Source organism: Fringilla coelebs (genome assembly GCF_963513975.1).
Source record: "Fringilla coelebs genome assembly, chromosome: 9".
NCBI classification, from domain to species: domain Eukaryota; kingdom Metazoa; phylum Chordata; class Aves; order Passeriformes; family Fringillidae; genus Fringilla; species Fringilla coelebs.
The window spans coordinates 6,350,605-6,372,667 of record NC_140067.1 but is presented as its reverse complement, the minus strand read 5'-3'; the positions used below and the strand labels follow the sequence as shown (position 1 = coordinate 6,372,667).

At 37.0% G+C, this 22,063-nt stretch overlaps 1 protein-coding gene across 2 annotated transcripts in view; it reads right to left on the bottom strand.

Moving 5' to 3' along the window:
* FAF1 (Fas associated factor 1) overlaps positions 1 to 22,063 on the bottom strand; it is a 152,893-nt gene that overhangs the window by 40,769 nt on the left and 90,061 nt on the right. For both annotated transcript variants that reach the window (XM_084211147.1, XM_084211148.1), the window contains 4 exons: positions 9,742 to 9,837; positions 8,993 to 9,119; positions 8,063 to 8,126; positions 7,040 to 7,121 (listed from right to left, as the gene is read on the bottom strand). In XM_084211147.1, coding sequence (XP_084067273.1) covers positions 7,040 to 7,121; positions 8,063 to 8,126; positions 8,993 to 9,119; positions 9,742 to 9,837 — 369 coding nt within the window. The remainder of the gene's footprint in view (positions 1 to 7,039; positions 7,122 to 8,062; positions 8,127 to 8,992; positions 9,120 to 9,741; positions 9,838 to 22,063) is intronic.

Here is a 22,063-nt window from a genome sequence, read left to right as displayed (position 1 = left end):
TCTCAGACCACCCTTTGGAAAACAAGTCTGTGTGCATGTAAATATAGAAAGCAGGCTGCAAATATACAGGGAGACTCTGAGCTAGCTAAGGACTATGATTCTGCAACTGGCATTCAATGAATTATAAATATAATTCAGAAAATTACAGCTTTCCATTCCACCATACCCATATAAATTATTTTATTTTACAATAGTACTTGAACATATTTGCTGAGATGATACGGTGCTATTTTCAGACTTTTATTTAAAGTAATTTCAAATCTCTTCATCAGGAGTAACACTGAACCCTAGATATTGATGTGTATTGATATAGCAAGACATGGGATGCAATTTCCAGATAAGCTGTCTTTGCAGAAAGCCCCCGTAGGGCTCTTGCCTCATAGACTGGCTTTGGATAAAATTTAATGACTGTTTATAAAAGGAACATTTAAACATTCGACTTTGGGAAAGGGATTAGTAATTTGCATTACTGTTTGTCTAATTTAATTTAAATGTTCTTCAGAACCACGTACACATGTGCCAGGAAGGGCCATTAATAAGCCCAACATGCAGAGATCCATATAAGTGCAGCCAACAATGTTGACTGAAACTAAACTTGAAAATCCAGGGCACTGATGCACAATATCATGCAATAAAACAGCATTTCTCTCGTGATATTTAATTTAAAAAGAAGAAAGAGGCAGGGGAAGATCAGGCACTGTCTGTTTTTGAGGATCAGCCGTTCTGCATTTCAAAGCGTCGATCCCTGCAATATCCAGGTTACTGTGCTAGAATCTCGACTATTATATAGCAGTTGTAAGAGAGGGAGGGCAAAGATGTGTTTACTCAGTGATTAGGGCCTTAGAATAAGCCTCTAGCTCCTAGAGAGACAGCTCACCACTTATTCATTTGGACCAATTCACAAAGCCTAGAAAGATTAAACATCCATGCTGAGAAGACAAGCGAATGCAGACGGTGAAAAAGAAATAAAAATTCTTTAAAAACTCTGAGATGACTTCATTATTTTTTCCACAAGGAAACTTTAGGAAAGTGTTTAGTTAGAGAAAAACCCACATTGACCTCTCTCTAAACCCTTAATCTTTCCTTTGTGGTGGCACTGCTTTGTGGTAAGCGGATGGCTTTGCTCTCCTCTTTTCACTGGGAGCGGACAGAAAAAAAGGCTCTTGAGAAACACTTTTACTTCCAAAGAAACAACCCCATGAAACTGTTAAATATGAGATTCCCTACAACAGAATGTTTCAAAATATGTACAGTTTTAGGCTTAAAGATTTAGAGACAAATTTCAGTAAACAGAACAGGCACGAACACAATGGAGGTTTACACTGAGTTACTTCCCAAGGGAATGTAATTTTTGTTGCATCAACAAATCTCACCATGCTAAGACTAAACTCCATCACACATAAAAGACTGTACTTGTATCTGATACCTCATCCAAAACGTTAAGGGTGGGCACAGGCATACTGCTATCATAAATGCAAAGAGGCAGCAGGAGGAACTGAAGTGCTAAAACATTATTTTGAAAAATATTCGTCAAAGCCGGGAGCATTTTTTCCTTGGAAAAATGCATGATTGCAAAAGGCTCCCAGCTTGAAGTTTGTTGTTGTTGCTGCTGTTGTCTGGGTTTGTTTTCATGTTTGTTTATTTTACTAACCCATGGTAGCACATATTTATAAGCAAGTTTTGGTTGTGTTTATTTCAAGCCTTTGAAAAGTCAGAGTAAGTTCTAGGATTCTATTATGACTAATACTGGGTATTTTGAAGTCAATTTTGAATGATTAAAACAGCCTTAAAAAACTATTGAACAGTCTCAAATGACACAAAAGAAGCCTACTCATGGAGCACTAAATTGTTCTGTGCTGGGTTTTTCAAAAATATCGCTTGGAGATTATATAATTAACATGAAATTTTAAACAAGAAAAAAAATAAAACAGAGAAAAACTTTTACTAGTCCCTACAAAGGTCTGGGATACCAAAAGCTTTTAAGCACTGAATACCTGATGGACTTTCAAAGGCCTTAGGACTTGAGGAACTTAAACCACCAAGGGATATATTTTTCAGAGTATGTGCATGTTGAAAACCAGGCATTAAAGCCTCAGAGAAGTTAACACACTTTGTACAGAATTAGGAAAAAAGTTGTCCCTGACGCAAAGTTGAAGGAAAAGCTGTCACTGAGGCAAAAACCCCGTAGATCTTGAGGTGACTAAATTGGCATCAGTGGGTAATGGGACTTCTAAGCTTCTCTGCCAGTTCCTAATACTGTGAATAACTCAGATAAATCAAAAGAATATGAACTTGAATGGGAATAGGAATGCAATCATAAGGGTCAGCAAGACCACAAACCTGAATGGTTATTTCTGAATCTCAGGTTTGCAAGTTCAAGTAATGACTGAGACAGAAAAGTTCGTGATGCAACAGCTGCTAGAGGCATGAATGTTTTGTCAAACTGGTAGGCTAACAAATCACAATCTTAATTTTTTCCTCCAGGTTTTATGCAGTGAAAATTATTTCAAATAAACAAAGGGATGCATTTGCACTTCTTTAAATCTTTGAAGTGCACAATCTGATCCACCTGTCCAAGCTGATCTTGGAGCTCACGGGATCAGCCTTGGACACAGCCACTTTACCTAGCCTTGTAGAAGACATCTGAAAAAAACTGTACCCCACAGATTCCTAAAGTAGGAGTGAGGTGATCCCTGCAGACTTCTGATCCCATATTTTGTATTAAACGTGGCATAAGACATCCCCAAACTAGCTCCTAGTTTAATCTTCCTGTAATTTTATCTTTCAGTAAAACATCTAGTCTCAAAAATCCATCAGTGATGAAGAATCCACAGGAGCCATTGTAAGGTGTTCAAACAGCTCCCCACTCTCCCAGGTAAAGGTGTGTTAGAGCCTGCTTTAGTCTACTTTCATCTTCCAACTATTTGATCCTATTATACTCTTGTGTCTCCATTTCAATCAATTGCACCTGTAGTGGTATCTTACATAATGCAAATAGTGTCCAGTAATTAACACCAAACTCAGGGAAGATCTCTAATCACAAGCTTTGAAAGAAGAGAAAATGTAGAGTGAGGCAGAGAAGTTCAAAAAACTTCCATTATTTAGTATCTAATACAGAGGAGAGACCCATACCCAGGAGCAACCCTCCAGATATGAAATATGAAGCTACTCTTTAGATATGGAAAATGAAGGGGGTGTAGGCAAACAGAGAAGCTGTTGTATGGTATGTTGTAGTAGCCATTTCTAAACAATATTTATCCACAAATTCAGAAATAATTTACAAATTCAAGGACAGAACTGCTAACACACATCAGGCAAGGCTGGAAAGAAAATGGTGATTAACATGGGACTTAATTGGAGTACTGATAATTGCCAGAGTGCAGCTGCTTCACTCTTCCTGAAAAGCCAGAATTCTACTTCTAGACCTGTCTTCCAATTTCAACCAGACCATGTACATTAGTGGTCAGGTTATTCATGTTTAATCAGAAGCTGTAAAGTGGTAATTCCTCCAGCTGTAATCTGTAATAATTTCAGTATAAACTTATTTAGCTGAAATAATAAGGGACATTTTTCTGAGTCACACAGATAAAAATGATGCTACAGAAAGCCCCGTATGAAGGAATATTCTGCTACCACCAAGGAATAGGGGGAAAAATAGCTTTTATTTGAACACACCAAATCATGGAAGGAGCATACTTTGCTCTAGGTATTCAGGAAATAAAGAACCCATATATGAGAAGGATGGTGCTGCCTCTAAATTGAACCTAAAAGACAGAATTCAAGGAGGAGAGAAACACGGTTCATTTTCCGAATGCAGGAATATATATTGAGGTGACAATACCAATCTGTGCTAAGAGAGATGTTTCACATATTTATTAAAAGTCAGTGGACAGAAAGGTTGAGAGAGGAGCAGGAGGTGAGCTGACAGAGGTATATAAAGATAAGAGCTCCTGAAAAGGCAAAGGCAATGTCTTTATTCTTTCTCTTAATAAAAGAGTAGCAACCACCTATAAAAATGAAAAGACAAACAAGCTCTAATAAAAGAAAATACTTTAGTATTACTCACATATATAACTCAGTAAGCTTCAATATAGCAACTAAAATCCAGTATTAATAACAATACCACCATAAGTTAGGATAAACCCTCTGATGTCTCAGAAAACAAACACAGCCACAATCTGCTTTCAGCCACGAAGAAAACTCCCCCAAACACCTTGTTAAAAATGTCTACTATAGGATTTCTTCCATGGCATTAAGTGTAGCAACTCCTATGGCAGGGTAGCTTTGCAGCAAGAGTAAGCCCATTCTTCAGAAACTTAGTGACAGGGAAACTCTTCTTTCCAATAGACAGAGGAAGACTTTCACAAAAACCAGCTTAACTGTTGATTTAATAAACCTCTCTCTTCCTCCTCCTGACCCCATTAAAAGAAATGCTGAAAGTATTTTCTTCTCATATATACAAAAAGAAATGAAAACAGAACACCTTTAACTATGAGGCTGCTGGAGGCAGCTGAGAATTTCATGGCCAAGGACACTGGCTGTTAAAAGCAAGACTTTATGTCTTGGGTATTTTGTTTTTGTGGTAAAGTTATACAGGTTTGAGCCACAGGAATTATACAGCAGAGCCACATTTGACCTCATTCCACCTTTCCTACCAAAAACTGGCATGGTTGTGGCAGCACTTGCTCCAAAGGTTAAAAGACACATACATACTCAAACACAGCAGATAAACACCTCAACTTTTTAAAAAGGCATTTCTTTTTCAAGCAACATTTTGTTAAATAACTACGAATGACCATCATTTCCAACACATGAAAAGACAAGGAGATTTAACAGGAAACATCTATTTTCATAAAAAGAAATAGAACTCATATTCTGTATTCAAAACACATGTTTTGACATAAGTTAATTTTCTTTAAATAACCCAAATTTAAATATTTCTGGGAAAAAAGCTTCATGTTTATACAAATTGGGCTTTTTTTTTTTTTTTTTTTGAGGTAAAAAGTATCCCCAGTACAGATTTAAAACACAGCTGATGGCTGTCTCACTAGACATGAACTGCAGAGTGCACCTTCTGCTCTGGACAGAGTTGAGAATTTGTCAAGAAAAGGCCAAGATCTTTGAGCACTCAAGCTGCCAAGTGCTCTCAAATTAAATCAGTTTGAAGCGGTTTTCATTAAGATGGATTGAGTGTGGCATCGTGAGAAACACTCTATCAAATGTAGTGTTTTACTTAGTGATTAAGTATATACCAGTTGATGAAGCTGCCCAAATCCTTCGTAATCCCACCACTCCAATAAACATTTAATGAGTATATAAGTTCAAAAAGCCTAGTAGAGGATTTAAACCTTCAATCTTGTTTTTATTTACTCTTGGAACTCAATTTCTCACTTCAAGTGAAGAATGCTGGTGCCTGCAGCTCATCTGTTGCCCTGGTAAAATTAAGTGCCCTCCATAGTATAAATTAGAAGACAAGACACATAGGTTGCAATCTCTCCAAAGCTTTTTTTTTTTAATACTGATGTATATTTTAAAAATTATTTTAGGAAATTAAATTATAAAAATATGAAATAATGTGTCCCTTTCCTCAATTCTGAATTCCAGGAGCCAGTACTGAAAAAATTACTTTGTAACAGGGAAAAGCAGTGAAAATAAATGGTATTTCCACATTCTCATATCTTTGCTTAAAATCAGAATGTTAAAAATTATGTCATTCCAAAGGTGGGAGGAAGAGCTTTCAAAATAAGGCAATATTCAGAAAAAACCCCAATAAACCAAACAACACAAACAAGAGTTAATACTCTCCTAAATATACATATATATATAATACATACACACACACACACACACACACACAATGATTTTATTGTGATGATGACCTGGTCTGAATAAATGACAATATATTAAAAACGTAAGGCAACATGAATTTCAAAAGTGGTATGTAAGTAGCACAAGAAGTATTTTGAACAACAAAAAACTAAGTAACTGCACTGCAATAATATCAGATTTATAGGTAGAAAACTGTTTATGATAAAGTTCTTTATGAGCTTTTGTCCACTATTACACTGATACACTGTCAAGCATTTCTGATGACATGACACTAAGTGAACTTCCCAGCTCACACCCTTTCCTTGTCCAATTCACAGGATTTTTTTCTCTGTGCAAAGACATGAAAATATTCACTAAACTTAGAGTGTTAAGTGTGTGTCAACTTCAGCTATATAGTGTGGATTTATAACTCTCACATTTATCAGAACAGCTCCAAACATAATACAGAGGCTCCTTCCAATATGAATAACGACATTCTTAGTTTTAAAATTAAACATCTATCAAGAAAACAAAAAGTAAATTTAAACAGCATGATTTTCTTGTTTGTGTTTCAGCTTTATCTGTGCTTAATTATGCAGGGTTTTGGGTTTCTCCTTAGTGAATCAAGTCACCAAAACTTAAATAAACTGTCCCCATTCTAATTTTATTAAAATAGTGATTTTAAAACTGTGCATGGAATAACAGAAACTTGAGATGCCTGGTTGGATGTACAGAAAAACTAAACAGCCAAACCTTAGTACTGGAACTTACTTGGCAGATAAAGGCTGTACAAAGGGGGGAAAAAAAAGCCCACTGTAGTTGAGAGAGCTTCCAATTTAAATTTACAATTTCATTAACCACTCTTCAAAGGAGTTACCAACATGCAACAGTGAACTTGTCAACCACAAGGCTCATAGGCAGGGTTATCTGGTGCTAGGACACCATTATCTCAGGAAGAAAAGGGAGGAGGGGAAAAGAAAAAGAGTAACTTCAACAGCTAAAGAACTCCAGTAAAAATACAGCCTGAATGATTAGAAAGCATCACTGCAATTTCAGCAACCACCAAGGTAAGTCTTTTAGTCAGTCAACTGAATGAGTGCAACTCTTCTCAAACAATAAAAGCAAAACAACTCCAAAATGTAGCTCAGCTTTTCAAAAATCAAGATGAAACCCTTAAGGTGATTTCCATTCCCCCACTATTTTAAATAAAGTAGTTTTAACACACACTTACATCTCTTGCTTTCCCATAGAAGGCTTCTTGAAAAGCAGCCTCTAATGATCCAATAAAATAAACAGGATGGCAGTCACCATATCTATTTGAGATAAAATTTCCAATTAATAAAAAAGGACAAAATCAAGTCATTTCAATATTCTACCTTTTCATATATTCTGTAAACATAATGCATTGGCTAAATCTTTAGAAAGATGAGTATTACACTTCTAAAGGACAGAAAGAAAATATTTAGGACCCATTTGTTTTCAGGCATTGAAAAACTCAAAGTAATGAACAACTACCTTACAAACTTTATCATAAAAACATTCTGTTTACACATGTAGATACCTTAAGTTCTACACAATTTTCTGTAAAATTTCTACAAAAATTTCAAATTATTTCCTCTCTTTTCCTCTTAATGGTTAATTGAAGGTTATTCTTCCACTACACATGAATGCATCTCATACACATAAAGGAGTATTTCATCACTGGAGTGAAAACAGAAAATACATAAACTTTGCATTATTTTGCAGCTTCTACCTATTCAATGAAACAAGCAACTGTTTAACAGTGCATGATTTGGTAGTATAAAGTTTTCTAAAAATCCAGAATATCTCTGTTTTTTAAAAGTCAATATTTAACCAACCACTTTGTTATTGTGAAAACTCTTACAGCAACTACGTATTTATTTTTCAATATTAATCAGTTTCAGCTTTTCTGTTCCTACATATCATAATAAAATTCTCATACATAACCAGTCTTTCTCATCCTTCTAGACCTTTACATAATTAAGTAATGGTACTACATAGTGGCAAAATAAATAAGACAAGAATCAACCACTCCAGCTTGGGCTGAGAAATAACTTTATTTCAGAAGCAGTTCTAGCAGCACGGTTAGGATTTAAATAAATTATATTAGAATGTCTAAATATGCTATAATCTCACAAGAAAACATGTAGACTTGGTTTATTCTTATTTTCATTATTTACTAACTTCAACTGAGTTTGTAATAAGAATTGCACAGTTAACAGGCTAAGCTTACCTTGAAGAAAACTCTGCTGTAAATTGTAATAAGGCATCTCCTTCATTTTCAGCATTTTCTGGCACTTAAAAAAATGGGGAAAAAAAAAATGTAACTGTATGGAAATAGGTTGTAATATGCAAACACATTCCCTTCACAGGTATTTCATGTTCCCAGCTTACTGAAGTGTTACCAAGAAAGCATATAAACTTCATGAAAGACTACTGACAATGAACTTTTTGAAAGACAAGAAATTTCCAGAGGGTCTCATGAATATATTCAGGTTTTCCAAACAGTAAAATCCTCAGGTCCAGTGTAATGTGATATATCACTTGCTCAGAGTTAGCGCTCTGGACTTACTTTAAGGCTTGAAAGGCTCCACCCTTCCTATTGAAAATGTTAAAAAGTTTTCCATATTGTTACATATATCTGCTGTCAAAAAACTTCTAATGGAGTAACACTAATGCAAGCCTAAAGTAAATAATAAAGTATGCAAGAATTGAATGTAGGAGGTAACTGACTGCTCCTGCTCAATCCTTTTCATAATTCAAGGGCAAATAATCACTGAGAAACTTGATCAGCATAATGAGTAAAGCAGTAATCAAAAATACAATCTGCAGAATTTTCAAAATAGGGAAGTGGAAATCCAGTTATCTACAAGTGCATTTGGACAGAGACCACAATTTCTCTGACTTTATTTGTTACTGATCAATTTTAAGTTCAATTATTATTCTTCAGTTGCAAGGTCAAAAATTTCCTTCCAAGGAAAAGTGCTTTTATAGTTGCCAGTTACGTGTGCAGTATTTTCCTTTGGTCCATCCATCAGACATGAATTCAAACAATTCTACCATTCCTATCAGAAAATACTTTCCAGTTTCTAATTCTGCAGACCCCTCCCACCTCTCTGCCTTCACCTCTGCTGAACAACCTCCAGTTAATTGTAACTCTTACTCATTGGCGATTTCCTCAAGGCAGATGAAGCTACTCCAAACATTTCTCCATCATCAACTCCAAACTCAGTAGCATCTTCAAAGTCATCTCCATCACTATCACTAACCATATGAACATCAGTGCATTGCTGTATAAAAACAAGACCCAAAATCCACTCTAAGCTTCTATTTCAGACATTTTCAGTGAAATACAAAATACACACACAGTGACAAATACACACAATATACTGCAGTTTAATTTACTATTTTATACAGCATTATCAAAGGTAATTTTTAACAGAATTCTGGTTGACAGAAATATTAAGTGACAAAATGCATTATTAAAGAATCTCTGCATACACAGAGTTGAGCAAATTTTACCCAAAGTTAATGCTGTTTTCCATCTAATGGTACCAGAGCTGGTCAAACTGCATAAGAAAGAGGGAGAACAGCCACACAATGGTGACTTTTATATTGGTATTTGGAATGCCCATACAAAGGAGAAAAATCAAAATTTTAGTGCAAGGAGCTAAGGTCATCTCCCCCAGCCAGATGTTTTGCTGGGATTTTCTTGCTTTCTTTTTCCTCTTTTTCTTCAATGACTCCTTTGCCCAGTTCCTCACTTTGTCACAATTGCAGGAACTGAAAATGGATTGTTGTAAGATGCAATTCTATTGTCACACCATCACAGGAGGGATGGTGACCAGGGCACCCTGAGGTGGTCCTGCCTGTTCCTAGAGCAGACTGGTACCACAAAGATGATGTCCTTACCTCCTCTGACTGCTCCCTTGTTTGTACAGGTGAAGATCTTCTTCCAACTGTGAGTCGATGGCAAGGAAAAGTCAGTCCCGACACGGCTAAAGTCATCTACAAAGCAAGCAAAGGTTTTTCATTAAAGCCACAGTCTCAATTAAAGGTTGGGGGGAGGGTTTAAGGTTGTTTAGAGGTTCAAATTAGAGACTGCATTATTTAAACACATATCAAGAAGCCTGAAAAACTAAAATTATTCCTTACGTTAAAATATTCAAAGAAACATCAACTGAGTTTTACTGAGGTGTATGCACAGAGTATCAAAACAAATTCCATGGAACTGCCAACTCCAATGGGCCTTGAGCTGTTATTTTCTCCTACAGCAGTATTGAAATTTGAAATGTTACTGTACATGGCAACTTTTGCAGTGCTATGCATTGATGATGCAAATGTAGATTTTTTTTTGCTAATCAAGAAGCAATTGTTAAAGATGCTAAGTACTGATATATGTAATTACAAACAGTTACATCATCTTGAAAAAAATTTGTATTTTGAAAGCTCTGTTTATCAGCAGACACTGCTATAGACACAATCACACTGGCAACTTAAAAAATACATTTCAACTCCTTTTTGGTCATTTTAAATGTCAAGGGTGCACATCATGTTCCTCATATGAACAAAGACACACAACCCAAACTGCTGACACTGCAGTCAGCACAGTCCACAGGATGGATGGTCAGTGCCAGTGCCAACAGAAAGAGCACTTCTACCCTTTGCTGTATGCCTAAATCTGAATTTTTAGAAAAATTCTACTGTCATTTGAAAGACAAAATTATTATGATGCTTGCAAACACACAGCAATAATATTTGAAAAGCTGGTCCTATATTACATTCAAAAATACACTAATTATAATGCCTAAAAATGAGAACTGCCCATTCTGTGACCAGAACCACCTGTGCCAGCCCTGCATTTAGAGCTTCTGCCCAGCCTCCTGCCTCTTCTGGAGAGCAAATCAGCCCAGGAGAAGCAAGCTTGATGACCCTAAATAGGAATTTCAGAAGCACCTAAGACCTATCTGGATTGATTTTACAGTGCAAGTAGCTCTAAAATAAAGATAATTGATTGGTTTTGGCAGTGTCAAAGTATTTAATGCTATGCAATTTTCAGTGATGTGGAGAAGGGTAGTCCTGGCTAGGACAGAAAAACACCTAGATCCTGTAAAGCTTGTTAGTGTTTTTGCAGGGTACAGAATAAAATATTTACATTATACATTTCAGAAATACAGCACTCTCCTAATTGGAATATTAAAACATTAAGGAAAAATACATTTCAATCATTCTCAACAAAAATCCAAGAATAAATCATAAGCCTTACATTTCATTTACTGCCATGAGCACTGAAAATACCCCATTTATTTTTTATACATAATTCAGAGCGACTTTCTCACTTGTCTGCTAGAACTCACAGAGATTTAATTTGCTGCAGGTTGAAGCAGGCTGATTAAGCAGGCTGGTTACCAAATGAATGTTAACCTGTCTGAACTAGCCTACTGTCACATTCTCACAGCAAGGTTAAACACAAGTTTAGCTGTGTAAAAAGCCCAGCAATCGCCTCAAAGGAAGTGAGTTTTAATACTCTGGAGTAAATGAAATATTCAAGACGACACCCAGCTCTAGACCAATTACCTATGAAACTCCTGTGACAAGAGCATAAGAACTGCATTCTCTGCCATAATCCACCATTTCAGTTATTATTTTTATAAGCTTTTAATAATAAACAAAACCCAACTGTTATAAAACCTGAAACTTTGCCCTGTAGTTATCACACCATATGAAATGCTGGTAAAACACACAAACACCCACATGAACCACACACAGACCACAGCTCCCTCTCTCACAGCATCAAATCCTCTGACAGATGCCTGGAAAGGCTCCCAGTATCTTTTACATGCACATTAAAGAGAGAGTGGTAAGATCAAGCAGGCAGTGATTGTGCTGCTTCATCACTTGGCCCAATTGCAGGGTGTTGCAATTCCAATTTGCAACCCTATATTATAGTGTCAAAGCGTCTCAAACACCAGCTAACAGCAGAAGGGGTTCCACATCAGAGCCTGTTTCATCCTACTCTCCACACAGTTGCTGGAATGTTGGGGGTTTGTGCACATTGGTGTGAGAAATCACCCTTCCCTTAGCTTCTTTTTTTTTTTTCTTTCTGAGAAGTTTTGTTTGTTTGGTTTTTTTTTGCAAAAGAAATAGCAGTTCTGCCTTCATTCCAAAATAAACACCAGGCAACAACATTCTTCTAGAATAAAATTATCTTCATTCAAAGATGGAGAGTTCTCTTGCAAAGAAAGACTCTTGCATCACAAAAGCTCTAAGGCTTTATTTTGGAAATCATAAAAACACCAAGACTAAGCAAAAGATTGTTTTCCAGGCAGCTCAACAAACCTTTTCCCAGTACTGTGAATGCAGGGTGCTGATGGGAGCACCACTGAAATGTCTCAGTGGCAAGAACTGAAGATCTCACACTGCGCTAGGAGAGGTTTTTCTTTCTGAATACTGTACCTGCCCCCTCCCAAAGAGAGATGCAGAAAATTATCACTGCAATAAATTATCATTGTTTCAGCTACCTTCCCATGGGAATGGACAAAAGCTTTATACCAACCCCATAACTGAACCAACCCCAAAAGCTGGTTTGTAGCCAGAGCACCTGATCACCAATATCTCTAGCTTATGAGCCCATCTGGCTGTGAAAAAACCTCAAAAGTCAGTCAGGTTTTCTGAATTTTTCTTTTTTTGCATGAAAGTCACCACTATGTGGGTACCAGAGCTTGAATGAGATAAAAGACACTGCAAATGCATTTGCAGGACTCGTGCATGAACAACAAGGTAGGTGTAGGTTAAAAAGAAATAACACAGAAGAAAAAAAAAAATTTTTCTTTTTTTAGGTAGGGAATCTAAGCTTGTGCAAATCAAACTGTCTCAGAACTGAAAGGTACGTGAAGTAGAAAGTGAAACAAAACCAGAAATAAGGAAAATTGCTTGTAAAAAGTAACTCAAGAGCCAGATCTTTTGTCCAACACTGTGTAGCCATTGCTTGTGCTTATTTAAAGTTTAAGTAACCTCCTATTTGGCTTCCTATAGCTTTTAAGGAGAAGGAAAATTAAATTCAAGATTTCAAACATTTCAGGGAGAGTGGCAGCAGGAGAGTTCCCTTTTAGGAAACAGCAGAGAGACTACAGGGATTCAATAGCTCTGAGATTCAAGAAGGACTAAAAGTGCACAAAAGGTAACTTGAAATAGATTTTAACTACTACGAGAAAGATCACTACAAAATCTTAATCTTACAGTTTAGAGAGGAAAGAAATAGTCTGGTGCTCACTTGTGCTTTCCAACTCTAAGACACTAATACTATTTGTAAATGCTCAGTGTGAGATGATTTGTTTTTCAATTGCCAGCATTAGCAATCGAGGGATAAAGTTAAGCAACATCTTTTCTGATCCAAACATGCAGGATTCTTTGTCAACCTTCCAGATTAACCCAGAAATATCTGCCAAATCTGGAGTGAGACCAGATGCTTTGAACAATAAATTATTTTTCATGTTATATTACTATTATGTAGAAGCTTCTATAAATATAATTCAGAACTATCTAAACCCACTATTTTTTTCCCAAATATTTCATGATACAAACATGTCTGCAGGAGAGAAAGAAATCATTGAAAGCATGCAATTCCAGAGGGCTGCCATCTCATGCTCAGAATAATATGAAAAATTATAAGTCCATAATCTCAAAACCTTGCATTTTCTAGAAAGAGTTTGTTGGCACAACTTAATTCCCACTCTTGCAGACTTCTGACATTACAAATGAAGGAACAAACTCAGTCTCTTGCACCAGTCCAGAGATATTTAATCAAGATGCTGAAGGTGTGAGAAAGATAAACAGCAGAAGGAACATGAAGGAGTGATACCAGCAGAGAACTCCAGCTGCAGAACTCACTCCTCTGAGAAATGCTGATACAAAAATTATAAGCTCAGTGGACTGCATCAGGAAAGGAGTAATTGGATATGACAAATTGGCCTTCCTCATGTTCACCCACACACTGATGGAGAAAAACAGCATCTCAAAAGAGATTTGAATGGCAACCATACCTAATGAGGAAGGTGAAGGAAGCTGTAAGAGCTCTCTACTGCCTTACAGAATATAGCTGGGACACCCAAAGTGTCCATCTTAAGGCAATAATCTGTAAAGAACAGGACATTCTTTGTCATCCTCAATTATTGAGAGCTTGTGCTGTTCACAGGATACTTGCCATCAAGGGATCCCATCTCTGCAAAGGGATAAAGCTTTTTGTAAACAAGAACTACTCAGAGCAAGCAAGTATAATGTTCAAGGAAGGTAGGAATGTTGGTTTATTTTCTGCTCTTTGTTCAGCTTTTGATTGTTACAAGAGCAATGAGAGTTTTGACACTTTGGAGTGTGTGGGCACTCTGATTTGCTTTAATGTACATTAATGCATCTATCTGAACATACAGACACTTCCCTGTTAATCAGGGTAAGTTATTAAATGGAGCCTTCAGCTATAATACCCAGTACTTGGCAATTTTAAAGAAAACAGCTTTTGGCTCTTTAAAAGACCACTGAAAAGGAGAAACTGTTTCAGTCACTGTAACATGGTAATTTTATTTTCAAACTGCTCAAATTCTTTCCAGCTCACTGGAGAGGTAGTTTTCCACGACAAAATATTTTCTAATACCATTTTTTGGATAGAGATTCTTGATAATTTGTTCTCAGAAATTCAAAGGTCAAACTGTAAATCTCACAAAGCATCAGACAGAAATTCAGAGACTACTTGATCCATGCACAAAGGAGAAGACTCTATAAATGATGCCAGATTTCACTTGCACACCCACAGCAAGTGAAGCAACAGGCATTACCTGACAATGGCATGCCAAAACCAAAACTTTGCAGTGGACAAACCTTCAAGATTTTTAATATAAAAAGATCCTAAAAAGAAATGTAATTTCTGTATAACATCACTGATATGAATCAGTCAAATTATTCAAGTAGCTAAACTTCTAATACAGAATCATGTTTGGCTGTATACAATCTGCTTCAATAGGAAACTAAATAGGGGAACTCTCACAGCATGATTTTCTATTGAGGTAAAGGGAAAAAAAATCCATTTTCTACTTTTAATACTCAGAGATAAAGCAAGCAAACAAGATTCTGGTGTACAAAATAAAAAGCATGTTTTCCGATACTTGACTCTCCCCCATAAATCTCCCATAAAAAAGGCTCTTTCTAAAGGTTGCTTAGCAGGCTGCACTACACACACAGGGGTTTGTAATACACATATATCACACAAAAAACTCTCAATCAAAACCAAATGCAGTGTTACCTACAGACTGAAACCTAATCCTGGTTCAAATACTCCATGTGACAGCCCTTTCACTGTGCCCAAAATGTGAGTTGCTTGCCTTTTCCAGTTACTTGTTTACTCACTGATACATGGCTTAAGAATAGAGAAATAAACATGACCAAGTGCATTTTATAATATTCAATTATTCCAAATAACTTCAGAGGGGTGCCCATAGCAAAATACTCAATGACTGGCAGATGCCTCCTCTGTGGAAATTTCATTCCCACAATTTGATCCTTTTTCTCTTTGGATTAATTGCCATGATGTTTTTTCCCCCTCACCAGATAAGAAAAGGGATAAGGATAGAGGTCTGAGCAAGGAGCATTATCAAGCATTTCAATTTTCATATTAAATTTACTATTCTGTTAGGTGACCTTTTATTATAGCACAAACTAATTTCCTGAGTATGATAAATGCCAATTTATCGGATGGATGGATGGATGGATGGATGGATGGATGGATGGATGGATGGATGGATGGATTTTCTTGAAGGTACAGGAAAAAAAGTTGCATTTAGAGCACAATTATATGAAATTTGAGAAGAAACAAAAACTTTGAGAAGGAAGAAAAACTCTAGAAGGAATATTTCTGTTCTTGTTTTTCTATCAAATGTTCTATGTACGTGGTACTACTAGATGAACTTGGATACAGGGTACTTTAGGGATCAAATGCTTTCATTGCCTAAGTACAATGACAATAGGTAAGGTAATAAGACAAAACAAATGATAAACCAATCTAGTTGGAACACCTAGAAAATAAGTTCCTCTTCTTGCTGTTTACCATCAGAGCTAGATTGGTCAGGCTGCCCCACAGCTGAGGCTCACACACATTTCCATTTTCCTTTTGTAACCTATTCTTTCCAAAACTGAAGAAGTAAGGAAAAGCAAGGAATATTTGTATGGTGGACAGGATATAGCAATTACAGAAAAAATCCAAATGTACGAGGCAGGGGTGAGAGGCAGAGCAAGTGAGTGAAGTTTTGTTTTTGCACTTGAAATACAAGAGTAGGAAGTTTTTCATTAAACAAACAGTTGAATAAAATGGTGGTTTCTAAGTGCATTCAGCATAGTCCTTACATGTGAGTATTGAAGGAGGGAAAAGAAGAGTATGGGAACTCTGGCAATCTTCTGCAGTTCTCCAGAGATTATCAGATGGCTCCACACTCTTTCCCGGCATGGAGATCCAGAAAAACCAATCCATGCAAGAAGGAGGTGGTGGACTCCCAAGCAATTCATGCTATTTCTGAGGATACTCCAAGTCTCATCATTTCAAGAAAAATGACACTAGGCCATGAGAGAGTTTTCATATGAGTGTGTTCTTGCCATGGCTGCAGCTCCTGGTGTTTAACCAAGCATTATTAACAGTGCATGGGCAGCCTGTTATGCTCAGACAAATCCTCACTGAATTCCTTGGGAACAAACAGGTGGTCAACACTTCCAAACCCATCGCTTGTCGCTGTATACATTCAATAAATAACCTATCTTCTTTTCAATGTATAATCGCACAAAGGCAAAGTGATACATGATTTAAGAATTCCTGCATGTTCATGTTTAAAAGTTATGTTTAAAGCTCCAAGAGATTGTAGATTTTCTGTGAATTAATGTTTATTCTTTGGCTTGTTTTTTCTCAAAAGTTAGCAAGTATTTTTCCAGTAGTAACAGACTGTAAAACTACTTCTATTCATACTGAAATACATGGTATACATAAAACAAGTGTTATCACACTAACAAAGAGCAAGTACCCCAATGTAAAATGAAGGCACATTGCAATTCAAAAAGCAAATCTATTAAATACATCCTTTTAGTTGACTGAAACAAGAGCTTTTTTGTACTGTGCAGTTAATTGACTCAGATAGATTTACTACCCAGAGCTGAAGGGCTCTCTTCAGTCTGTACTGCTGAACTAGACATTGTTATCCAAGTTTAGTACATAATATTAAAAAAAAGAAATTAAACACCCAAAGCTCATCTACTGCCATGTAAGCCCTTATCCCTCCTTAAATAACAATAAAAAGTGGATGTAATTCCCCATTTGCCACTTTGTCTTTTGACATCAAATAGCATTAGCTGGGAAAAACAGTCAAGTATGCTTGAGGTTTGTTTATTTTATTAAACTATTCCACAAATATGAAAATGAACAGAAGAGTTTAAAAAATTTGACAGCCCTTGAAATTAACTTCCTCTGGAAAATAACTTCATTTTCATTATGCATCTCCAACGAAAGGAAAAAAAATCTTGACAGGTATTCAACGTTTCATTTTAAACACTAACTGGATGAAAAAACCATCTCTAGCGTGTTCAGGTTATAAATCAGTAATGCTTATTTTAACTCCTCACAAAGTGTTGTTGAGATAATTACTGCTGACAGCTTTAGTCAAGGTTCATTTCACTTCTTCTACTATTTTTCCCCCGTTAGAAGTTCCGCAGGGCCCATGGGAAGATCCACCCCTCACACCTGTTGGGGTTCTTCATGTTACTGAGGCCAGTTTGGACACGTCACTTCACATTAGCATTGTGCCAGGGCGCTGTGACAATTACTTATCGCAGGTTTAACTCAGAAAAAAGTTTCTAATCCAGCCACAAGAACAGTGTCAGAGTACGTAATTTAAACCTGTCAACACAGGTTGGAGGAAATTCATTCCAAGGATTTCAGTCGTGTTCCCATGGTAGATCTCTGAACTATAATGAAGCCTAAAATCACAAAGGAATGCTATAGAGTTAAAACACAGAACCCAAAAGTTTAAAGAGCACTGAATTGAAGGGGAAAAAAAGTGCCTGAACTATTACTCACGTTTTAAAATTTGATAAACTCTTTAGATTAGGATTAAGAGACTGCTGTGTTAATTTGCCAAAATTCCAAAAGGCTGCTGCATATGTATCTTATTTTGCTACAGTGTGAAGGCACAATGCTGGCAGATCTTTACATGTGCTGAAGGCAGGAGTATGGTGAGGCAGCTCTGGAATCATCTTGGGGATGGTGTGGGAGGCTGAAGAAGATCCAAGGCACAGTGAGGAGGCCACTCGTGTCCTTCAGACACCAGGGGAGGGATGCTGGCACTGCAGCTACAACCACCCTAAAGGCAGCTCCACAAAACACAACGAGATTCTTGTGAGCTTGAGAAAAAGTGGTGCCTGGTGCTCTGGGAACACCCAGCCCTGGTGTGCTGCTTGAACACACATGCCAATTTTTGCTACGGGCCCTGTTAATCACCAGCCGTGTTACTGTGCATCTACCCCTCTCATTTGCTGGCTGAATGAAAATTATCCCTGGTTTTGATTATTTCTCATTTGACTGAGCCTAGTTAGGCAAATTAGGAATTAAAGCAGAAGGACAGCTACTGTAGTACTTAATGTTGCTTCAAACCACAAATATATTTAAAGGAAACACAAAGAAAATAATATTTCCTCGTACAACAGATTCTGCTAAAAAAGAAATATACTTGAGAGACTGAAATAAATACCCATGATCACTTACAGAGCTCATTCTTCTTGTTAGACAAAAACTGTAAATATTAAAAAGGATGAAAAATCTGCCAAGCCATTTGCAGCTATTTGAAACACAGGGTAACAGAATTAAATAAATGCTGAAAGACCTGGAACACAGTTAAGTATAGACCATGAGGCTAATTGTGGATCTTGAGTTAATTACTTTCCACTGATACGTTTTCTCAATGGTCTTTTACATGAGTTTTTTCTTTCCTCAGTCTGAACCCCAAGGCAATTCAGCGTGCTAGCCTCCAAACTCTGGGTGATTCATTGTGTACTTCTGCCTTAGGATTTTTAGTTCATGCAGAGAAAGCCAGGCTTTCACATCAAGTTGATGTTAATGTGCACTGACAAAGCAACAGTAAAGGAGCTTCATGTTTGTCACAACGTGCACTCTTTAATTTAGTAATTGCTTTATACTGATATGCAAATAATGACACATTTCCCAAATTTCCAGTTCCTCAGCAATGCTTTCGCTAATTACTCAGTGGTTAAAACGTAGGCATGTAAATTGGGCCAGTGAGTTTATTAATCAGTACACCTGTGTGAACTGATCTATAAAACACACATGCCTGGGAACAGGTCATAACTCACTGTACATTCCTGAAGGGCTCTGGAATTGAAAAAAACAATTCTCTAACTAAAGCAAGATAAATTACAACTAACAGAGTGTTATTCACAGATAAACTGGGATCCCCACCCTTTCCTAAGCTAAAGAGACACTGTCCTTGGGTGACAACAAATACCAGGAGTCAAAGCATCCATCGAGAGAGGGTTTAAGGTAAAGAAAAGAAAAGATCAATTTAAAAAAGGACAAGAATCCCTCTAGGCCCTGAAAACATGAGAAAGGGCCAGTGTCCACTCATCCATCGGTCCTCTGTGGATGACCACATGCTTTGAAGCCTGGTTACAGTGTTTTGTGGTACTGTGTACTCTCACTTTTCATACTCTAACATGAAAAATTCAGCTGCACTTAAAACATGGATTCAGATCATAAATGCAAAAATACTCAAAAGAGTTTTAACCTGTCTTGCTGTATTTCCTTTCCTCAAAATTGCCCTGTTGCATTTGCTTGCTTTTATATTCTAACAGAGTCTGTTAAATTTCTGGTATTTTCTTTATGTAATTGCCATAGAATATGGACAATTGTTTTTACTGAGTCTGATCTCTAACTACTTATTTTTCACAATTCAGAAGAGACACAAAACCATTAACAGGGTTTTAAGCTCAGGAAGAAATAAAATAAAATAAACAGTATAAACTAACAACAATCCATCCACATCACATATTGCCCACAGATATTCACAGATACACCTTGGGAACTGCTTTGCATTCACAAAGAGTATCAGCCAAATACTTGGCACGTTTCTGGTCTGTGGTGGGATGCCATTTACTTCACAACATTGTACAATGCTTTGGATGGCAGAGAAATGCCTGGATGTGTTTCCAGCACTATATAATTCCTTGGCACAGTTCAAGCAGTTGTGCTAGCAGAGCTGCTTCCAAAAAAATGCTTCAAACACTGAGGGGATTTTTATGCTGCCTCTTCTTCATGGATATCATTTTCTGAGGAATTGGATTTTTGCAATGTTAGCTCTTGAAAACACAGTGCTACTGACTTCTAAAAATGAGCTTCTAAAAAGGCTGATTGTTTCCTGTTTTCTGTTTCTCTTACCTGGAATGTGTATCTTCTAGTGAAGTTCTGCTCTGCTTATAAGAGTGGAGCTTCATTACAAAGAAACAAGCACCACTGTGATAATCCTCCAGGAATAATGCAATTACCACTTATCAAACAGGTGTCTTCTGTATTCCAAGGAGATTATCACTTCCTATTCTGCTCTCAGAAAACACAGAATAAAAGAGAAGCTGCTACTATTAAATGACTAAGGGGAAAAGGAGTCTTTGATAACAGCTCCTGCCAGCATCTCTCAGCAGGGCATGAAGCAAATGTAGTCCTTCTATAACAGCTTGGCACTGAAATGAATATTTTGGTTTCTGTAAAATGAGTTAAAGCACCTAAATAAGACCACTCCAGTTAACTCAGTCTGAAGCATCTCTCTATGTTTCTTCATGGAATATTCCAAGAATCTCAGCACCTCTGGCTTTATGCCAAACCATGCTCCTTGTGAGTAGTTCTGAAGAGGAACTCTGCCTGCTCCAGCAAAAATGGGCTGCAGAGCTGCTCCATGAAACACATAATCTTTCAGAGACACTTCTGTGACAATCCAGGGCTTGATGAAGGTACAAAAGAATCTACCAGAGAATTAAATCTTCTTACCAAAATCCATTTGTCAAACCACAGCTGGGTGCAGTTGGTCAGCAAAGGCAATTTTTAGCATATTTTCAAAGCAGCTTCTTGAGTAGGAGTTATCTCAGGAGTGGATCTCTAAAACCAATAGCAAAAGCACTCTCCTATGAAATCTGGGATCCAGCTCAATGTACAGAAGGTGCTATTGCTACATGGCAAATCATGTAATTGGTTTGGAAACAAACCCAGCTGAGCATCAAGGGCAGAGGAGGAGTGAAGAGAGTAAATAATACACAGGTGCAGGACACAAGAGTCTAATTCAGCTCCTGGTGATGTCCAGGGGTTGTGAGGGCCAGCAACTGTCCATAGGTGGGTGCTTCAAAGAAAGTAGGACACTGGTGATCCTGTAAAATCCTCTCCATGAAGATTACCACTGGTTTGGTACACTTAAGGAAGAACTGTAACTCCTGCTGCTGCCTCTGCAGGGACACAAAAAGCCCCAATACAGTTTGTGTGCTTGTAGATGGAGAGGTGGAGTGGTGCTGTGGATACAATACACTCCCCCAGCACCATGGTGTGCTTCAGGGATCTGGACTGCCCTGATCTACCCTGAAGATATTTCTCTATGCATGTGGTCATTTCTATCACATTTTGATTTTTAGGTTCTGTCAAAAGAAGGACAGAAATTGGAAGCAGCAAATATAAAGTATCAGTCTCAGTCAGCCCTTGTTTACTAATTTTAAACTCTACTCCCTATAACAAATTCTATGAACATGACATTTTTAATAAAAATAACTTTCATGCCTATGAGTTTCAAAGCAAGAACAGCTAAAAATGTCTCAGCAGATCAAGCAGATTTGTCAATGGCTTGCAAAAGAAGAAAGCACTAAAAGATGACAAATAATTATGTCTATAGCATCACTGCTGTTCCTTATGCCTTAAAATTACAGTGACAAAAGAACTTAGTATTGAACCAATTAATTGCTAACAGTAGACTCAAAATTTGCTACCAGCTTTTCCTAAAAAAACAAGGTTGATTACAATATGTTGCACTGCAATGGGGTAGAATTTTGGTAGAAAGCAATGCAATTTTATTTGATGGTGCTCATCTTACACCAGCAATGAATTTGACTTTTTTGAGTTCTTATTGTAAAAGATCATGATGCAGCTTGCAAACTCATTTAAATT